General features: G+C 33.7%; 4 protein-coding genes across 4 annotated transcripts; 1 reads left to right on the top strand and 3 right to left on the bottom strand.

The window, feature by feature from the left end:
- Positions 1-259: 259 nt before the first annotated feature.
- Positions 260-22501, bottom strand: LOC128996786 (UPF0235 protein C15orf40 homolog). The gene is made up of 5 exons (XM_054422252.1): positions 22355-22501; positions 4066-4231; positions 3641-3746; positions 2283-2410; positions 260-397 (listed from the first exon to the last, which is right to left on the bottom strand). The coding sequence occupies exons 2-5, from the start codon at positions 4180-4182 to the stop codon at positions 302-304; spliced, it is 447 nt and encodes a 148-aa protein (XP_054278227.1). The 5' UTR covers positions 4183-4231; positions 22355-22501; the 3' UTR covers positions 260-301.
- LOC128996787 (ADP-ribose pyrophosphatase, mitochondrial-like) lies at positions 4571-5494 on the bottom strand. Its single transcript, XM_054422253.1, has one exon. It carries the CDS (start codon positions 5492-5494, stop codon positions 4571-4573), a length of 924 nt encoding a protein of 307 aa, XP_054278228.1.
- On the bottom strand, positions 6220-12266 carry LOC128997383 (UPF0235 protein C15orf40 homolog). The gene is made up of 6 exons (XM_054423020.1): positions 12233-12266; positions 11745-11845; positions 11084-11198; positions 7294-7424; positions 6926-7011; positions 6220-6292 (listed from the first exon to the last, which is right to left on the bottom strand). The coding sequence occupies exons 1-6, from the start codon at positions 12264-12266 to the stop codon at positions 6226-6228; spliced, it is 534 nt and encodes a 177-aa protein (XP_054278995.1). The 3' UTR covers positions 6220-6225.
- On the top strand, positions 12406-14965 carry LOC128996785 (uncharacterized). Its single transcript, XM_054422251.1, has 4 exons — positions 12406-12690; positions 12950-13043; positions 13820-13944; positions 14666-14965. Exons 1-4 carry the CDS (start codon positions 12589-12591, stop codon positions 14873-14875), a joined length of 531 nt encoding a protein of 176 aa, XP_054278226.1. The 5' UTR covers positions 12406-12588; the 3' UTR covers positions 14876-14965.
- Positions 22502-22618: the final 117 nt, after the last annotated feature.

The following is a 22618-nucleotide window of genomic DNA, read 5'->3' as shown; positions in this document are numbered from 1 at the left end:
ATGAGACGACAGCTCAACGCAGGTACTCTAAAACTATGCTGTGGCTTTCATTATGTGTTGCTCGAAGCTTTTGTATAAAATGATTCTGAGTCGCCTGAAGACAGCATCAGGTTCTAAAGCATACAATACAATGAAATTTTTTTTCTTGTTTTTTTTTTAGTAAAAAAACGCAACTAAGTACGGCCAACCCAACAAGCAAACTTCAAAACAAAGAGCTGCACATAGTTAATAGCAAACACATTTATTATAAAAACACATTTATTATTTATATTTACATGTACATAATTATTTTAACCTAGTGCTAGCTATCCATAGCTGACTTTAATTTTGCTATCACTTCACTGACAGACAAAGTCCCTGACTGAAGTAGGATCGTTTTTTGTCTGGATCTTGATCCCTGGAAAAAATACATTGTAATATAGGATAGACTACTCTGCCTCTTCTATTCTAGAAATTGAATTGAATGTGTGTGTGTAACCAAGGTTGAAAAATTATTCTTATCAAGTATCCCAAAATGCAAACATGCTAAAACACCAATTAATTTAGCCAACAGTAGGGCAATCAATATCCTTGCATGGGTATACAGGGTGATCAACTCAAGGAGGCCACCATTGGGATATCGGAAACGGTAAGAATTAGAGAAAACTTGAAATGGGGGACATTCCTTTTTTTTTTTGTGGCAGTTAAAAATATGATTTTATTTTTTTGAAATTCAGCCGCCATTTTCGAAAATGGCGGCCAACTTTGAAATTTCTTATGGAACACCCTATATTTTATCATGTTTCCGGATAGAACAGGCAATTTAAAAACTTTTTCATTCTTGACATTTTCTCGATAAACCCACTCGTTTAGGAGTTACAGCCTATGGAAAAATGACTTCCGGTGTACATTTTACATCATGTAGCTCCTAAACAAGTAGGTTTATAGCGAAAATTCGAAAAGTAAATAAGTCAAATAAGTCTTAAAATTGCATACACATTCCAAAAAGACCATAAAATTCGTTAAAACTATTAATTCTATTATTTTAAAAATGGCGGCCATTTTCCAAAATGGCGGCAAACTTGAAAAGTGGAAAACTGTGTATTTTATGGTCTTTATGGAATGTGGATGCAATATTTAGACTTATTTGACCTATTTACTTTTCGAATTTTCGCTATAAACCTACTTGTTTAGGAGCTACATGATGTAAAATGTACACCGGAAGTCATTTTTCCATAGGCTGTAACTCCTAAACGAGTAGGTTTATCGAAAAAATGTCAAGAATAAAAAAGTTTTTAAATTGCCTGTTCTATCCGAAAACATGATAAAATATAGGATGTTCCATAAGAAATTTCAAAGTTGGTCGCCATTTTGGAAAATGGCGGCTGAATTTCAAAAAAATAAAATCATATTTTTAACTGCCACAAAAAATAAAGGAATGTCCCCCATTTCAAGTTTTCTCTAATTCTTACCGTTTCCGATATCCCAATGGTGGCCTCCTTGAGTTGATCACCCTGTATAATGGAGATATAGCATTTTGGAAGTGGTGACCTTGTGGGTGATATACTGTTCGACTCCACAGAGCTAACAGATGTTGCCGTAGTTAGTGGAAACACCATTGGGACCACGACAAAAGGTAGACATCAGTGCAAGTAAACGGTATCAGCAATATGACACATACTTTCTCACATTAGCTTGTCTACAAGCCTTATTATCGGTGGGAAAAACTATCATAAAATCAAAATCACAATTAAAAACCAAAATCTCAAAAAATGAAAAAAAAACGCTTGTAGAGACTATGGATTAATACCCACATACCAAATTTCTTCCAAATCGGACACAACCACAGACATAACTTCCAAAACCACTTTTTTGGGTTCAATAGGACCCAAAACAAATATTAAAAAAACTCGAAAATGTTGGTGAAAACAATATTTTTCCTAACTGTACCTTACTATGTACTATGTAGGGGAACAGAGTAAAATTGGAAAATATTTTGAACTATGTTCCAGAACAAGCATTGGGGCAGCAAAAAATGTGTCTCGACGCGAATAGGAACATAGTTCAATCAAATTGTTGAGATAATTAGAGGGCTCTACATTTTTGATCTATGATTCATTTAAAATTGTTAAGTATTATCAAATCCACAAATTTAAATTTAGTGACCATAAGAGTGTTAAGGAAGTTATGGCCCAATCTTAGCAGAGAAATTGAGGCAAATTGGTGGTGAAGCCAAACATATTTCAAGATTCCTAAAGTATTGTCACAACCACTGAATCGGTTGACAACTTTACAATGTTTACCTTATCTAGAGTGACGTCACTTTTCCGCAGACCTAGGACTCCAGACATGTATCGGACCAATTCCGTGTTGGCTTCCCCCTCTACAGGAGGAGCACTGATCTGAACACCGACAGCCTCCTCACCTATGTCTTGATGGAGAAAATAGATTTGATAAGTTTTAATGATTGTAAAGCTTGATTTAAAAATTATGCAGTTGAAAGCAGGCATAATAGATTGATGAGGAAAATAAGAGCAAGATCAATTATGAATTTTTCACCACACTATGATGTTTTTGGCTGTATTACATACGTTAATTGGTGGCTGAAAGTTACGTTTTGCTGGCCATGCCAGCTGTCGCCAATTTGGGGACCGAGCAGGTTTTTACAGGCCGGGGCCGCAAAATCAGCTGTCCGCTTACTTACTTAGAACATGAATGCGTTTTAAATACACAATCAAAATCCATAGCATTGCAATATAGAATTGTGTTATTGACACCGTTGCCTAGCAACTATTTATTTATATTTTTGCTGATTCCTCAAATTATTTCTTAACCTTAAAGTTGTAGTTGTGTTGACGATCAGTGTGCATTATTATAGTGGTGAATAGTGGTAATAGGGTATAGTGTGGTGAAAAATAGCGTTCGTACCACGGACCGAAATAGTTTTGCAGCTCTCGATCGATTTAAGTTCTCGACATCGTCTCGAACTTAAAAACTATCTCGAGCCGGCAAAACCTCATTTTCGGCCCTTGGTACGAAATATACTATTTATCACTGCTTGGAAATGATTACGTTGCTACACCTGTAACAGTACGCAAAATAGCTCATTTATTTTTCATTTTATATCAACACCAACATTGAAATCAGCTGATTTAGAAACATAACCTACATGATATTTTATATACAACTAACAAAGTTAAAAAGTGTTAATTATGGTGTGTTATTCTGTGTGTTAATTATGGTGGTAGGAAAAATCTTGTGTGTATTACGAGCACAAACAGTCATTACCGCTCTCATAACGTATGGTCGCACTCAGCTTTTCAATGACCCTGCTGTAGGTACCTCATATTCAAACATTTTACATATATTTATGAGCATCTTTTTAGTCACTTAGATTACCTGTAATAGAAATAATCAATGTCGGTATTTTGAATTACGTTGATATTGTAATTTTGGCAATCTAGTATTATTAACAACACCTGACTTGGAAGCAGTGAATAAAAAAATTGGTTTGGTGTTGATCTCAGAGAAACTTAATCGAGATCTTAATTTTACAAACAGTCAGTCATTAGCGAAAAAATTACAACTAAACATTAAATTTGTTAAAAGAATATTTGTAAAAATGTCTTCCCTTTGGATAGAATTATTAGGAATTTCTCACCAGTTATATTATTAGTTTTGGCTCCAGGCTTTGCTAATATTTTAATAGAAATATTTCCATCTTTTCGAGCAGACACTGGTCCTATTGGAATATCTGAGGGAGGGTTCTGAAAAATTACACAGAAATTTAGTACATTTTTTTGTACCTATTTATTTATTTTTTTGTACTGACATATAGAAATTAGTGTACAACACATTGACAACGGTTCAAAGTTACAACATGACCTTAGGAAATAATAAGGCAGTATAAGCCATTGCTCTTTTAAAAACAAAATAATAGTAATCCACTTAGCCAGTTTTTTAATCAACATACTTTGTTGAATTTTTTTACTGTATAAAATGAAAACTGTTTGAATTCAACAACTTAAATAGTTTTACATTTTGAAACATGCAAAGGTGAAAGCAAGAAATATTTGAACAATTTACCTCTTCATTTTTATTGTTTTTGTTTTTAGACTTTTGACCCTTTGATTTTGACATTCTTCCAATTTCTGGGAAATACTTCGAAAACTGTCTAGGAAAGATCCTACATGCTCCAATCATTTGGTGTTAATTTTCAAATCATCTTAAACTTCAATATAGTACTGGTAACCTAAAACAAAACAATACTATAAGATTCACATTCTTTATCTTTTATTTATGTTATGGCCATGTCAAATTAAATAGCTTCAATTCATTGCTACTTCAAAACTACAAACATAAAGTAGTAAATGGTTGTGTTAGGGTATGTTTGGTTTTCATTCACTGAGTTTTTTTATATGTTTCTAAAGGTGTACACAGTTAAAAAAATAGTAAAAATATGTAAACAAAACGTTTAAGTAAAACTTTTAACATAACACTACCCAAAATAAAAGGGCACATAAATACAATTTCCATAATTCAAACATTTCACATGTTTACAAGATTGTACAGGGGAATAACAAGTCAGTTTTCAAAAATGAGCGTTTAATCGACTTGTCATTTTGTAAACAAACTTTTGGTGGGCCGAGTACAGCTGTATGTTTCTATCGACATCCATCCAAGAAACATTACAGGCATCGTCTCCAGCGCGTAGTGTCAGAGAGTCAAGCAGCTTTCCTGAAGCATCATGATAATGAAGAGCTATAGTCTCCACCCAGGCATTATCAGTGTTGCGAGGATCATCCACATATCCTTTGTAAATCTCCTCACCCTTCTTGAAAAGTTTATCGAGCAATTCGATTTTTAACGAATCATTTGATTTGAATTCGTAAGCAAGAACCTCCTCGAAAAACTCTCTTTTCCCGGCTGCAGGAACATTTTCCCCTGGGTTGACCATTCCTCCAGGAAGTCCCCATTCCCCGCTTCTTTTCTGGATGGCGATCATTTGTAGGATGGGTTTACCGGAGGTGGGATTGTGTATCAGTAGGTTTTCTCCGTCCCTTTTCCATCTCGTCACTACTGTGTCTGAAGCGTGGTTAGGACCCCAACGGCCTAAAACACCACGACCTGCAAGGCCAGTTCTTCCGATTGGGTTAATTGGGTAGTTTTTAGAAACAGTGTAGGTTCCGATGTAACTTCTACGGTTTAGCAATCCGTCAACGCTGTTCCATTGCGGGTTAAAATTGTTGTCTCCTATATCGGGATCCGCCCAAGGTTGTCCAACAGTGGAAAACGCTGTGAAAAAAGGTGGTTTGTAGTCCGACCAATCACAGTCCCATCTCACTTTATCATCAGGTACTGCCAACCTCTCCACAGAAAATGGATAGATCCCTGTACGACACCGAAAGTGTATTCTCTCACTGGACACTTCAAAATCGTGAAAACTCGTTTCTCCTTTTGACGCCTTCAACAAAGTAATAACAAACAAAATGGTAGAATCGATTAATTTATGCATTTCATTTAAAATGTTTATCTACTATTGAGATTGTCATCATTTAGAGATGTGAGAAGATAGCAGTATGGGATGAAATCAGAGAGGACTGATCCATATGACAGATAAGGTGTTGAAGTTAAGATGTTTTGGAGTCATAAGTATTGTTTATAACTTATATATTGTCTCTGACTAATTGTAAAATTTAAAACAATTTAAGGTTTGTGATTTTACCCCAAATTGTAGATCATTTCAAGGATACTAACTTGGGTTTTCATTAATGTTTGACTGTGTTACATTAGGATAGCAAATAACAAGCCAAAGTTCTATCGTTAACACGTTGTAAAATACAATCAAAACTTAAACCATACAAAAACATTTTGAGTTTAAAATTAATAAATGTCTTTCTATGGCTTAAATTAGTTTTGGTCTTCTTTATGGTAAAAATCTTTGACTTTTAAAAATCAAGGTCGATGAATAAGAAATATTGTAGCATCTTCATTTCCATTAAGATGGGCAGCAAAAATTTAATATTTAAAATTTCAAAATATATACTAGTTTATCAGTTTTTTAACATGGACAATTCGTACACATTTAAAGATTAGTATATTTTATTTATCAAAGTACAAAGTGCATTTATTGCTTTTTTAATATATTAACACAACACGTATATGACATTGTTTACAACCTTTGAATTACAAATTTAAATCTTAACATTTATTAATAATAGGAAAAATATCGTTTAACTGAATTAATTAAGCTTCTTCGTCGACGTAGTAAAATTTGAGATAATCTGGATGTCCAATGTGAGCCGGTTTCATACTGAAAATAAGAAGTAATAAATCACTAAAATATACTTTAACAACTGACTTATAGAACAAACATTAGGTACGGTATTTTTGGGAAAATAAATATTCAAATCACATCAATCAGGAAATTTAAGAGGAATTATTTAGCTAGTTTAATAATTTACTACCTACGTGAGGAAAAACCCCAGAGGTTTTCCTACAAAAAACTTAACTTTTGGTCGAAGGTCATAGATTGGTAAGTTTTACAAGTTTAGGTAAGAACAACTATCAATCTTTTACAACTTTTTATGAATTATGATTATTCAGACAAATATGGAAACGTTTATTAGGCTATTAAAATGTCGATTATGTGCGAGCTATAGACATGATACGGTTACATGTTACCGGTATTGCATTCTATGTTTACAGTGAATTCTTTTCCTTTGGTAAAAAATTTGTTGCTACTCATGTTGGAAAATGGCCGTTTAGTAATTTCTTAAATAAAACATGTTTTATACTACCACAAACAAGGGACTTATTTCTCTTTCTGTGCTACCCTTCTCTCCTACAAATTTTAACAAAATATAACAGGAGGAGAACGGGACATATAGATTTAATGTATTGATTTTCACGAAATCAAATAATTATATAACAAGTTAGTACTTACTACTGAGCATCCAACAACTTTTTAAGTAGATCCTCGATGAACATAGTTCCTGCAGCTACTTTGACTGTTTTAAAGTCCCCGTTGTCCTACAAAATAATTTCTGTTTTTACACACTTGTGTCAACTGTTTCAAGATTTTACAGAACAGTAACATTTTATTAGTTTTTAATGTTTAATTTTCTCAGTACATCTTCAATTTTTAAATTCCCCACTTCGATTTTAATCGTTTTTCTTTTTGACTTTATACCCTGAAACAAGTTTATGTAGGTACAACACTTGTATAACTTTTTATACTACTAAAACAGGATATTGAAACAAAAGAAAGAGGAGTGGTTTAGCCTGAAATAACTCGCAACATAAAATATATACCTCAATGATACTCAATGCACTTTTCTTCACGTCCAAAACTTTAGCCAGAAACCGCAACATTTCTGCGTTGGCTTTACCATCCACGGGTGGGGCTGCTATTCTCAACCCCAACCTCTCAACTTTGGTGGTCACTGAAATAAAAAATTACAATGAAAATACTCATAAATAGATTCTATTAAGTATAATAAGACTAACAAAGAAAAGGTTTCAGGGGTTAGCAAAAGCGAAGTAGGTATCTAACTAACTGGCAGCTAACAGCAGATTTAAATTGTCACTTAGAAATCTCTACTCAAAAGTTGAATGTTTGATAATGCCACAGTGGTAAATCGCTCACATTTGTTGCATTGCATGTTTCTTATCTGGTGTTAAACTCAATTTGTGTTTTATAGGAATCACGTACTGAGTTCATTTCATTAAAAGTCTGTGACAACTACACCACGGACACGTGTTATAAAGGGCAAGTGCAAAAAGATGCCAAAGAATAAACCTGATGATATAAAAAATAAGTACAGAGCGTTTGATTTAATTAAAAATATTTTCACACCAAAAATAGTATACAATATTGTTAGAGGAGCATTTAACTAAAACTAAATTTAAAATCTTGCATAATGATGATAGTATGGTATTGTACATTAGGGTGGCCCATATTATAAAGGCAATTTTTCAAAGTTAACTTAGACATCTAGGCACCCTCTCATATTTTTACTTATAATAACCATAGTAACCCTGCAAAGTTTCAAGATGATATTCTGATTGGAAAGAAGTGCTCAAAGATATTTTATATGAAGTAAAATTCTTGAAAATCGGAACTTTTAGGGATATTATGAATTAAGTACAATCAGCTAAAAATAAGTAAATTGAATGTATTTTGTGTATAATATAAGAATACAATAGAACAATGTTATGATTTTCTTGAAAAGATCGCTCAATTCTTTGACGATGACGGTTTCAAACTATCGACAATCGATCGTTTTGTAGTCTGTGTTGGCACCATCTTTCTGTTCGCTTCTATGACTTGTAGGAGCACCTGCTTTTCACCTTCATCATTTGTTAACAGCTTGTTAAACTCTTCAAATAGCTTTACTCCTCTTTCTGCCAAATCATTTACAACCTTAAGGTTGCTGATGATGTTTTGACCTTTAATATACTCAAGGTCATTGTTCCATTCATTTGGGTGATTGGTCAAAAAACTGGTATTAATTGCTAACTTCTTAAATAACTGCAATGATCTTTTTGAAGCAAAATCAGCCAAACATGCTTTCGCTTTCTTATTTAAAATTGCAGCATTTCCTCTCACTTTCCGGTCAGCAGGCTCACATGTCATCTTTTCCACGATTGCCACCTTATCCTCGACAGATACCTTCTTTGAGAATAGACTCAAACCCACCAACTCATCGGAAAGGTACCAAAGATGAGATTTGAAAGCATTTTGAACAATCTCAGCTACTTCAGGATCAATATCTTTGTACTTTGTCATGTCATTCCACAGAGAGAGGTCTGACCATGGAGCATTTGAAGCCAAAGGAGCCTCTACCCAATACTTAACGTAAACGAGAACTCCAAACTTAACAAAGCGTTCAAGCTGAGCTTTCTCCCTTGGTGTTGTCACAAAACCATTATCATCACGAAACAAGTAGATTTTGATGCTATATAACAGCTTAGCCATCCAACGGGCATGGTGTACTGCTCCAGGAGCTCTCCAATGGATTTTGGCTGGAGTATGGCCCAAAGCAAGTAAAGCCAGCTCAATTAACTCCATGTAGTCATCTCGAGGTTGATTCTTGCCTTTTAAGGCAACCGTGAGAACATCAACTGATGATTGTTTGAGATCTTCACTGCCAGGAATATTTCCCAAAGGCTGATAACTGTCTTGCCTTATAAATTGCCATGCTGCTTTGAATCTTTTGAATATAGGTATATCGGGTGAACTGGAGGGACCAAAGCAGAACGTAAAAACTTTACTGAGAACAATCTCTAAAACATGGTGTCTGCATGCCAGCCATAATAATTCTTCTTCAACTTGGTGCTCTAGCAAAACACAAGCTCCATTTTTCAATCCTGTGTTTACAGACGTTGTATCAAAACACATACCTACTACCTTTTTACCCAAGTCCCATTCTGTTAGCTTTTTGTAAACTGCATTAGCTGCATTTACACCAGTACCACCAACTAATTTTGGTACACCAAGCAATTTATCTTTACCATCAGCAGGACAAGACACTAGGACAGGCAACCGATCAACCTTATCAGTTCCCAAAATATCAGGAAGAATTTTCCCATCCCAGTGTACAATGACTGGATCATCAAAAGCTGTAGATTCCTTTATTGATTGAAATATAGTTTGTCTTGCTTCTTTCCTTTCACGTTGAATAGTGCTCCGGGAGAGTGGCAATTCTCTGGGGTCATGACCTAGGGCTGCTGCAATAGGAGCCATTAATCTTAAAGCTTCCCTATCAGATACTTTATTGCGGTCCAATGCACTAATGACGTGAGGAGAAAACAAAATTTTCTTTGCAATTGGTGGAGACGACAAGTCTGGGCGTGGGCGGGATTCGCTTTTATTTTTCTGGGTTGCTGAGGATGATGGTTTATACAGCTCTTCTACTGATAAGTCTTTCATTGGATCAGAATCTTCTGATGAATCATAATCTGAAATTTGACTGGAAGCAGTTGGAGTCCCCAATACCAAAGTAGTTCCTGCTTGAACTTTTTCAAGTCTCTTCTGTTCTTTCAATTTTCTTTCACAAATTCTTTCTTGTTTCTTTGTGTATTCCTTATCTTCTGTTGAGATGATCATTTTCCTTTCAGTCCTTTGATCTATTAAGAACTGCCTGTCTTCATCTAATTTGCACATAGTCAGTGCTTCATTGTGAGCAATATCAAATAGCTTATCAAGCTGCTCTTCAAACAATATTTGTCTTTTCTTCTGGGCATCGGAGGTTCTTGCTTTGTTTTTTTTTAACAAAAGCCATTCCGTGTGTACTTTCTCAATCTTGTCAATACAGTGTTTTATTAGTCTAGTTGGAATAGAAGCTTTTTGCCATACCGAAATCAATTCTTCCACGGTTGAGTGGCTTGCATTTCTTACAGACTTTTTTTCATTTAGGAAGAAATGAAATCGGAGGAGAACTTGCTTTAAAGTGGGTAGTTGATTAATCCGAGTTAATGGCTCCAGGTCTCTGATTCCAATTAAAAATACATTGTCCGCTTTACGTGTTGTGGATGAGTGGGAAGCCATATTTACGCAGAAATATCACAGTTCTAAACAATGCAAACTTTGGTTCACTTTTTACACATTGTCTTGGTTGTAACAAAATAGCTTTGACTAAAAAATATTTACATTTTTTTCTATATTAATTATATAAGTCTTTACTGGTATTTATTCAACACAACTTTCACTATTTCAGTACCTGAAACAAAAAAATAAAATAAAAAATCAATTTTAGAAAAACCGATTGAAATTCAAAAATCTTAAAATTTGAAGGTTCTTGAGCACTGCTTTCTACTCAACCTATAACACTGAAACTTTGGCAATTATCTTCTATTAGGTAAAGTAAAAGATTGAGAGGGTGCCTAGGAATGTAACATGATTTTGAAATTTTTGGGCCACCCTATTGTACATCACTATCTTGAAATTGGGTGTCGTTTTAAAACAAAAATTTGTTTAGTGAATCCTCTGAAAAAGTTCAATACATTTTTAAAATAAATCATGCAAAACATCTTATAGGGTTTTAAGAAACTAAAAACTCTTATTTTAATATATGCCATAATTTTATTACACTTCTATTACCTCCAATGATAGTTTTGCTTGCATTAGGTTTAGCTAATATTTTAATCAAGATATTTCCTTCCTGGTCATATGTAACGGGGTGGTTGCCATACTTGGGTTCTTTCTTTTCTTCATCCTACAAAAAAAGAACACTTTAATTACTACGTATGCTTTATAAAAAAACTACTTAATATAATATATGTCTAGTTTTGAAACTAGAAACAAACTGTACTAATGGGGAGACGACCCAGGATTGAGAACATTGCTAAACCAGAGTTTAAAAGCACTGGTACAAATATTTTAGGTTAACTCTTTAAACTATATATAATCAAATTAATTTTTTTACACACAATATAAACCAACCCTTAGTTATCGTTGATTAAAAAAAATTAAACATATCTTTAAAAGATACGACTAAGGTAAAGTATGTATTTAAAAAAAAAAATTCTGCCTTGATCAAGACATTTTTGAACTACAATAAAAAAATTAAATTAAAATTATATACTTTTAGTTTTTAATAAAATAGAACATCAACGCTGATTAACTTTAAAGGTTTACTAAGATTTCAGGTATTTTATATCAAAGTTTCAAAAAGTCATTCTAAGTAGTATGGTAAGATGCGTCTTTTACATAGTATCATATTGAGCAGTCCACTGAATCATAATAAACTTAGAAAACTTACATATCCACAGCAAACCTTCCCTGTAAAGAACTCGGTGCTATCTTCAACCGACCGAACAATTTCATCTATGTCGGATGATGTCAATTCCGTTTTAATTTCACCTATAAACAAAATTTTTTGAGATTACCAAGACAATTCTCAACGGAGTAAGAAGAAGAGAAATTGTAAATACATAAATGTATGTTTTATGATTACAACCTACAACACAGGAAACAAAATAGAAAGCTTTCATTAATTTATCAGATTGAGATGTATGGTGGAATGAAGTACACAAGTATAAGAACTACCTATATCATAAATTTAAATATAAATATCTGTCAGAAAGTTATCTGTCAGTGTTTTTATGTTAAGAACAAACAAAACTTAATAAAAGCTAACAACATACATTAACATGGCCCAGAGAAAAACTGATAATGTAAAAAACTAAAAGAGAAGTTTATGCTTATGTTTTGATTTCTAGAAGACGTAAAACTACAAAAAAGGCTCACATAATTTATTGACGTACCAGATTGAGAAGCACATGTTGAATGGAGTAAACTCAAAGACAAACATGTCACAACTATTAAACTCAATGACTCCATGCCAATGTCGTTGAACCTGATAAGCACCATCTCTTGAATAAAACAATTTCACAAACCAATAATTCCAGAACATTGCAATGTGCACTAAATATCACACCGTAAATTATACACACACAGTTTCACCATGGAACACAAACAACAACATTCAAGGACAACTTAGGATTTTGAAATTTGAATAATCACACATCACGAGTAAATTTAAAATGTATCTGATTGGATTTTTAAATAGTTATTGTTAAAAATGTAACAGATTAACAGAAAATATGAGATGGGAAAAGTTTGTCGTAATTGTTCACTTATTTTTCAATGTCAATGGTTCAGATTTAGAAACTGAATCTCACTATGAAAAGTGCAAGGAATTTGAGGTAAGCTAAGATCACAATAAGTAGGCTATATAAACCTTTTCCTCCACCATTTCTGTTTTAAATAGTATGGTGAACATACAATTTTTAAATGGAGACATATTTTATTAAACTGAAGAGTCTAATAACATTTACATTTTGTTGGCCAACATCACAAACATTACGATGTGCACACACAATTAATAATAAGCGCAGGTTGTATGTAAATAGATTAACCAAACCTTTAATGAGTAGTCAAAGTAATACTTTTTTGTTGTTTCAGAAAGAGATGGGGAAACCAAATATTTACTATGATGAAAACCAAGATTTAATTATGAATGTAAAGTTATACAGAGGGAACTCAAACAGGGTAATAGGTAAATATAAACTGTTAAAAAGTAGGCTATATATAATACTTTGTGGTACAACTGTTATTTTATGGACTTTAATACTTTAGTCAGTTTTTTACTGATTCTAATATTAATTTCTTCAAATAACACGTTTTTCTGTCAATCCCCCCAAGTAGACCCTATCAATTTATTCCGGTATATTTATCTGTAGTTATTTTTATTCTGTCTTTTTAATCCTTAAATTATATGCGTAATCCTCTTATATCTTCCTTGAGCGCTCAAGTCCATCCTACAGGCCCATATAACTTCCCTACATGTTTGTTGTAATTCTAAGAAGTCTTAAGAAGTTAAATTGGAATAGATAGACTTAAGTATTTAGAACATTTTCCATATAAGGGTTTTCTCAAATTAAAAAATGTTATTATACTGTACTGTTAAAATAGTAGTATGAGAATTAAATATTTGATTTATGATTTAAATAGAGATAATAAATCTGAATTTTTTTAGAAAAAATCCCAATCAGTCAAAAAAATGTATTTAGTATACAGGTTTGCTGTGTTGGGGTTTTTTTTATTGTTCTAACGACATTTTCAAGTATAGAATGGAATGAAAATTCAAATTAAAAACGTCTCTAGCTGATCCACAAAGACAACAAATTTATGAAATGATTAATGAATTTATGACTAATAATGTGTTCAATTTTGTGACTTGATAACAAATAAATTGCAAATTTCATTTGTACAAACCTGTGTATTTTTAACGTAGTAGGCATTGAATAGTTTACATAATTTTCAATCCCACAGATAGTGGGATGACCTCTGTTGGTATTCAGATAAAAGAAAATGAAGACATGAGTGAAAATGAAGCACTAGTTAAATTTTTAAGCACTGTTATTGGTGTGAAAGAATCATCTTTGACTGTGTTTCCTGTAAGTACTCACTGTCTAGTTAAGTAAGACTCGTTTTATGAACTCATTGATTCCAAACTACATTTTATGGTAGGTATAACTGCTTCTAAGAGTATTTTTGCATCTTGATGTAGGTTTTTATATATTACCTGTTCCAATCAAGTGTAATCGATAATTAAACTCCTAATTGTCCACAGCAGTTTGGTTTTATCTAGCAAGGGAAGAGTGTAGGTATACAGAAGGATTCAGACGATTGTAATTTTTTTCAAATTTATCGTACATTCATCTTCCAATCAATTCAGCTGATCAATGATTTTACACATGTATACACTGATAGACACACATTTTAAATTGTGGCAGGGTAAAGTATAAAATTGTGTGGGCCTACCTAGTTTGCAGAAACGTATTAATATTTAACACCTGGGTATTTATCATTTCATTTATATTATATACTAAGCGTATACCTTTTTTTAAATCATAGCTTGATGCAGCCATTCAATAGTGGATCATTTAAATTTAACTTATGTAAACTGTAAAACAACAGTAAGTTAACTTGTAATGCTAATTTTGAATCTAAAAAATCCATCATATTATTGTCTGTCCTTACTCTCTATTTCTTTTTGTCTTAAGCTACTTCAGCCTTAAGAAGGGATCACGGACAGGATTCACCATTGCTTTCATAATATGTGTTTGTTTTGAGGTTTACTGTAATTTAAGGTGTCTAATACATAACTAATTTCAGGGAGAAAAGTCTTTTCAAAGATCTGTGAAAGTTAAAGGATCTGCCATCACTGCCTACGAGTTGATCGATAAATTGGTTGCTGCCTTAGAAGTTACTGCAAAAGAAGAGCCTTCAGCGCTTTGTGTAACGGACCCTGAAGAACTTGCAGATGTGAAGGAAGCACAGGATTATGAAACTAGGGAGTTTGACTGGACAAATAAAAATTTGTAATAGAAACAATAATGGACAACCTATAGTATTTTTCTTTCTCGATTCTACCAGTTAAATTGTTTCACCCTTTAAATTACCTTAGTTGAAGATTGCCTTCAGGGAATCTCAAATTACATAAAGATAATTCTAACAATAGATTCAAGATTGCTGACAGTATAAAAAACCTTTTATTTAGTGCTGATTCAGTGTTAATTATATGTTTTAGTTTTAATACTTACTGTAAGTAAACATAAACTAGTTGTTCTGCCTGTGTTTCGCAACGGGGCAATAATACTCAAGCGTATTTTTCAACTAAATAGTTCAAAAACACAAATAATAAGAATTTCAAACATTACAAAACAAAAAAGTTGTCTCTTTTGTCTTTTGATGAGAGTTGTCGTTTATAAAAACCACACATTTTTTGGCATGAACATAGATCAAAATTTAAGTTGAAAATTTACATTGAAACTACAGTAAAGAAACTAAACCCAGCTTTTTTTCAAATGTATGTTTTAAGTTTAAGTAATGTAACCAATTTCAAAACCAAGCTTATGGTATACAGTATTATCAGAAACATTTCACCGAACGGGGACTTAACTTTATAATGCAGCTTCAATTTTTAAATACAAAAGAAAATTTGAGAATCATGTCTTTTTGTAAAAAAAAAAAACATTATGATATTGTAAACCTCTACTTGAATCATTTGCTATGTCCACACTTGTACACTTTTAATTTCAACGTACCTTTCAACTTTCAATTCAACATGCATTATTGCATGTGCGCTTTGAGATGCATTTTCCAACATGGATGTAGTTGACGCTATTCTGTTTGTAGGAATTTGTGCAACATATTTTCTTAAGAAAAGTTAAAAAATGTAAGAAATCAAGGCGTACACAATGTAAATGAAGGAGTATAGTCAAAAACTCAACTTCTTATTATAGAAAGATTTAAAGAATGTGACAATGTGTTGTTTAACTAGCCTACTTAATACTTTTTATCGAAATGGCGACCATACTTTGACCATAGGCCCTACTTAGGATGTCAAAGAACAAATTTAACACACTTTTAGAGCTGGTTCGGTCAAAAATTTAAAAATGTGATACTCTCTTTAGAAATATAAGGTCGCCATAGCTTTGCGATTCTTAACAACTTGTGATAGCTTTGCGTCGCTGATTTGTCTGTTCAGGTTGTCCAAACAGTTAATCTCAGCAACAACACCAATAGTTCTTAGGGCAATAATTGGATCTCTGAGACATTTTAAATGGTATTTATTTATTTACAAAATAATTATCAAATTATTTATATGTAAGTAACGTTAACTAAATCTAGTTAACAGATAACATTATGAAAGTGGAAAAAATCAACTATTGATACATACACTTAATAAAATACATTTACTGTACTTGTTTTACGAAGGCGATTTAATAAATTTACCACAAACTAAAAATGTTCTTTTACTATTCGCCCAGTGTCCAGTGTAGATATCTATGACTCCGATATTTTACAAACAGCTTTTAAATGTTATACTAAAATTCTTTTATCACATTCCCATTTCCAGGATTGCTCTCTCCATCAGCAAAACAATCAAATAGAGGCAGTAGTATTCTCAGAATTTGATGATGTAGCATACAATTCTACTCTGGGTTTATAACGTCCTATTGTGTTTCATTTATCTCCTGTAGTTGAAGGTCGAACAAGATATTCTGTATTTTATTTTTGGCAATAACCCTATTTTTGGGGTTCAACTTACGTAACTCAGCTTCCACCATTTGTACAAATATGTTGCAGTCGTCCTTTTGTGCAATAGACGTGGAGGTGAAAGCTTCTTCTTCTTTCTTTTCTTCTTCCTTTTTTCTTTTTAAAAGGTTCCTGTTAGTGTGTGTGTGCTCTGATGTGTTTATATTTTCGCTCATGTCTTTCCGCTCTATTCCCGGTTTGAGACAAACATCTCCACACCAAGAACATTCGGGTATTGACATTTCATTAGTTTCCTAAAATAAACACATGATTAATTCATTAACTCTTAACTAATAGGCTAACGTTAAATATATTCTTATTACAATTTTCAGATGCCAGAAACTGAAAAGCGATTGGAAGAAATCGCAAGAGGCACTTGTTTACGGTGGAATTTCCTAATTGTGTCCGGATTCTTGATGGGAAGCACATAGTGATTCAACGACCTGAAAATACAGTTGTTAGCAAAATTGTATAATTATAGAGGAGATCGCAGTATTGTGTAATCATGGCTATTGGGGATGGCAATTATAATTTTATCTATGTCAGCATAGGTTGTCAAGGCCAAATATCAGATGGAGGTGTTTTTAGAAACACAGTTTTACACTAGACTTGATCATGTGACCAAGTGGTGAACCTGGCAGAACCAAACCAATCCTGTAAACTTACTATTTGCAGATGAAGCCTTTTTATTGGCTTATCACACAATGAAACCTTTCCCTGTTTATGTTGGGAAGGGGCCCCCAAAGACAATATTCAATTGTAGAATATCTGGGGCAAGGCTTTTCAGGGTGTCCACAGAAATTTTGTCATTAATTTCCCTGACTTTCCATGACCATTAACCATTGATTTCCATGACTCACGAACTTTACTCAAAAATTATAATACAGTAGAGTCCCGCTAACTCGGCACTCGATAACCCGGCAGTCTGGATAACTCGGCCATCACCTGGCTCAGAAAATTAGTGATTTTTTGAGTGCTAGTTAATCATGGACTCAAGCCAGCTTAAGTCAAATTATTCGCAACTGGTATTAAGGATTTGTTGTACTATATCTGATGACTTAATACTGACTAGTAATATAAATATAAATAAAAAAAGGCAGTTAAAAAGCTTAAAAACTGTATTGTTCTTATTTTTAACCCTAGTTCCCGATAACCCGGCATTTCATTAACTCGGCACCCTTCCAGTCCACATTACGCCGAGTTTGCGGGACTCTACTGTATACTGTAAAAACTTGAATAATAGCCTACTGCCTGGACAGAAAATACTGAAATATATATTGACAGATAACAATGGCGTACAACAGGTACAACAATAAACTAAATACAAACTCAAAACCTATAAACTAAGACAACTGTATAAATTGAATTTTTGTACATTTATGAAAAATTCAGAAAAATGCTACAATAGTCGGGGTTACGGCCGACTAGATCATTAAAAGGAGCCCTGAAATCCATCCATCATTGGGGATTTCCATGACTTTCCATGACTTTTTGCCTATTTCCATGACTTTCAATGACCAGAATTTTTTTCCATGACTTTCCATGACTATCCCTGACTTTCCAGAATGTGGACACCCTGAGTGGGAAATGCTTTTGGTTTAGGCCTATTAGCATTGGATTTCAGTTTTCCCTGAACCAATTGAACTTCAAGTTGATGATGCTGTGTTTGATATTGTGCTTGCATGTGTGTGTCTTCACAACTTCCTCAGATCCGAGCAAGATTTTCAGCGGTTCTACTGTCCTCGTGGCGCTTTTGATAACGGGTAAACCTGTACAGGTCAGTTAATACCCTAGAACCTGAAGGCAGATAATGGTGAAAGACTACTGCGCACAACACCGCACAATATACCTATAATGCTTCTAAAGCAGTGGGACAAGAATTTATGGAGTACTTCATATCGCATACGAGCCATCATATAAGCCAGAAGAATACAATATGCATGGCACTTTTAGCGAATTTCCCATATAGGGAATAAGCTATTACCGTAGTACTCATGGTAAGACCTGGACCCGGGACCGATTTATTTTTTCATTTTGAGGTCCCTAGAGGCCAAAAACACCATCCGTTCAAATTCATATATATATATATATACTAGCTGTGTACCCGTTCTACGCACGGGGTATCTTATAGTAATCAGTTGAAACCTTCTTATATAAAGAACAGCAGTTGGTTTGCATATTTTCAGATATGCTGGCCAAACTATTTATTACACATAACTTCATTTTATGTCGTTTGTTGTTGTTCCGGATCGGTATGACAATCAATAAAAGGCTAAATTACCTGTGTCCGCTGGTCGATCCTAATGTATCCTATTTCAGGAGATGTATTTCGGCGAAATTAAATCGCCATCATCAGTCCTAAAGGTCTTGAGCTTCCCCATTAGATGCGTCTTGGAGTTTTTGAAACACATACACGAACTGTACACTTATACACATGACGAATAAAACATAAATACACAGTAGGCCTACTTTTATTTTTACTATAGACAAGTAGATGCACGTCGGTCGTGTGCCGAGTCTCGACTGAAAATGCTCATTTAAAAATCCCAGCAATATACAACACTGATTCAAGGTCTATTTCCCGGTTATCAAAACTCAAGAACAATTTTATAAACAAAGAATCTCGATTTTCATTTACTGTTACCCTACATATTTTTGCACTTGCGATTAATTAAATCCGTTAAGTAAGGAAAAACGTTTTTAATCTTAATTGGTTTGGATTTGCTTTCAAAACGTGATCGGAAATGGTTGCGGTATTTGTAAACAACATTCAATGTAAACATATCAGTGACAGCTAGAAGAAATAATCTTGATTTGAACAGCTGTTCGTTATTTCATAGAAGAATATGTGCTAAACATTGGGAGAAAACTTTACAAAAATCGCACAAAATTGGGTTTTAAAACGTCCGTTATTTTATTTACGAAGTGTTGACTTGACGCTATATTTTAATGGCTAAAGACAATTTCGCCAATCCAGTGAATACATTAAAATGATTTGGAACTTGATAGGTACTCTCGTTTTTCAGGAGTAGGCCGCGTAAAATGGCTCTTGGGTCGTAACAGACATGAAGACAGACAGAAATTTAGATAAGACTTGTTTCGGTTTCTCTAATGTATAAAACGTAAAAATAACCTAAAAGTTTATGATTCTGAGCAATGTACAGACAAAACTCGAATTTTATTTATATAGATATATATGTGTCCGTCAGCACGATAACTCGAGCAAAAATGATCCGATTTTGATGAAATTTGGTACAAACGTGTAAACCTACATTTATTCGAACGAGTTCGCAAACCAGCATGATCGGACTATGGGAACGGGGTTTTATGGGGTAAAAATAGGTTTTTCCTATTTTTGACCCTAAAAACACAAAATTTTACAATTTATTTCCAAACCATTTTGTAGAGCTTAAAAAAACAAATAATTTAGTATTCTGAAGCGTTATTGTGCGCCTAATGGTTACAGAGAAAATTCCAAAAAATTGTAAATTTAAAATCCCTATGTTATTTTTATGGAGAATAAGTCAACTGCTGTAGTTTATGAACTTGTTTATGAACATAGGTATTTTGATCGAATTTGGAAAATACATTCATTTCTTACTAAACTATTAACATAAAAAACCACCTTTTTACCCTCCCTGTTGCAGCAAACCTAAGTACTCGTTAAACTAATTCTATTTAAATAGGGAATTAAATATGATATTTTTAAGGAGGCATTTTAATGTGAAATCCTATCAGGCTAATGGAAATTTGCTTAGTCTGCAGGTTTACTGCGGCGGGGGTATTTTAAAATATCTTGGCTAACTCTGTATTCCTATATAGAATTCTGTAATATGCATAGGCTTAGCCTATATGTTTAAATGAATCCAAAAGAAGTTTATTCACCTGACATTTAAAGCAAAACATTCGGCCAATTTGTCTTTTGATTGACTTACAGTGTCTGGCAGTCAGTATTGCAATCGAGTACGTGAGTTACAATGAGATTAGCTTAGGCCTATATAGGCCTATTATTCTCACCTCATCTTCATCCAAGGTGTCTTCAATGTTGTCGGAGATACCGTGCAAGTCCTTTGTGTCTCTTGAGGTGTCAGAATCAAGAATGAACGTTAACGAGGAATATGCAAACCAAAGGCGTCTCGTACTTGCTATCTGTTCCCTCACCCCTTTTATTAGCAAAGTAAGTTAACTATTGGTGCTCTTTAGAAAAAAAAGACCGCAAACTTTTTATTTTATTCCGTACACCCTTCTCAGTCATATTGTATTTTTTGGCTAAATCCAAGTAGGCTTCATTTTGCTTTGTTTTATTAGTGTAAAATGTACTACGTAGGCCTATGTCCCACAAACACACATGAGAGCGATAATTTTCTATGAATTATAAGATTTCTTTGTTATTCATGTTGCTCCAAACAACTACCACGGACGACTAGTCAAAAATGTAAAGCAGTTGAAAGGTAGTTTTTTTGAGTCGGTGGCTCAGTCAGTAGCGTCGCGGACTTTGGGCCCAAGGCAGTGATGTCGAAGGTTCGGATCCTGGTCACTGCCACTAAAATTTATCAGTACAGTTCACCTTTGTACTGTACCGGCTCCCTTGCTTTGCTGCAAACGTTCCACGCACAGGCGGTTAGTCTATGTGGACGGGCAAATGCAAGGTTAAAAGAGGCCACCAACCTCTTTTTTAAAAAGTAATAAAAAAAATAATAATAAAAGGCACCGAAATCCAAGGCTGGTTAATAGTCAATGCGCTAAGCTGTGCGCTATTGGATGGAGCTCCATCTGATTCAATTCGGACATGCCTTGACGCATGCACTTGGCGCACAAGAGTGGACCTAGGTATGCTATAGCCTACTTAACAATGCCCAGTCACCCCAGTATATTTATATATTCAAAACTTTAAGTTACTTAGTTATTTTTAAATACCGTAATTTGCAATCTTACAGAATAAACCAGTTTAAAGATAACTATCCAACCCGGCCGGTTTAAAAATTACTTTCAATACCCAAGACGGTCTCTGTTAAGCCTATTTGAAAAATCACCTTTTTATGAGTTTAATTAAAACTTCACAATAATCTTATTAACTTACCTGCCAGGATTAAAGAAGTTCAAGAAATATCTAACTTGGATTTAAAAATCGTTTAGTCATACCACCTAGCCTATATCTTTTATCTAATGTGTAACTTATTAGCCTACTCCATCAATGATTATTCAAACGACAATGATCCAGAAAGTTATTTCCCATAATATTAATAGAACCAATAGACTAGTACAACAACCGAATGAGTAATTTTGATTATTCGATTGTTTAATTCGATATATCGTTTGGTTAGGTTAACCTCACCTAACTAACCAAACGATATATCGATCGATATTTTCATTCGGTTGTTTGTGCCAACAGATATGGAAGTGTACCCAAACAAACCAAAACCACAGACTAGGGAGTTTCCCTAACTGTAACAAAACCCAAACCTTCTAATTGATTCAGTCGATAACTTAATATGAATCGGGTACCAACATTACAACCTGTTCTTTTGTGCAACAAACATTACAATGCTTCAACTTAAACATGTTGGGATGTTACAGCAAATATTTTTAAAAAGTCTGGAAGGTTTTTGTTAAGTTATAACCTGAACCAATAGCCACATAGCCTAAGTTATTAAATAGGCCTAGACACCAGGCTAAGTTATTACGAATAAAATAAATATCAAAGTAAGCATAGCCAAATTTTTAAGTAAAATTATGCTGTAGGGTTATACTGTAATGGCTTACCAAGCAATAACTTATTGTAATTATTTTCCCGATTACTGGCGATTCTGTGTTGTTATTAATTGGTGAGCGGTGTTTTATTCTACGATATGTTGATGTCGATATAACTTAACCAAAACCAACCTCTCCTCTTAAACATAAACAAACAAAAACATCCGATTGCGATTCAGGACAGGAACAGAACGAGAACAAGTAAGAACAAGAAACTGTTGGGTTGGGTTTAGGGGGTTTAGGCACGGCACAGACAAGGGATTAAGGGAAACAAAC

This window comes from Macrosteles quadrilineatus, unplaced genomic scaffold, assembly GCF_028750875.1.
Source record: "Macrosteles quadrilineatus isolate MER2022 unplaced genomic scaffold, UCM_ALF_1.0 Scaffold_6__1_contigs__length_79288215, whole genome shotgun sequence".
Taxonomy (NCBI): Eukaryota; Metazoa; Arthropoda; class Insecta; order Hemiptera; family Cicadellidae; genus Macrosteles; species Macrosteles quadrilineatus.
This window is presented reverse-complemented; position numbering and strand designations above follow the sequence as displayed.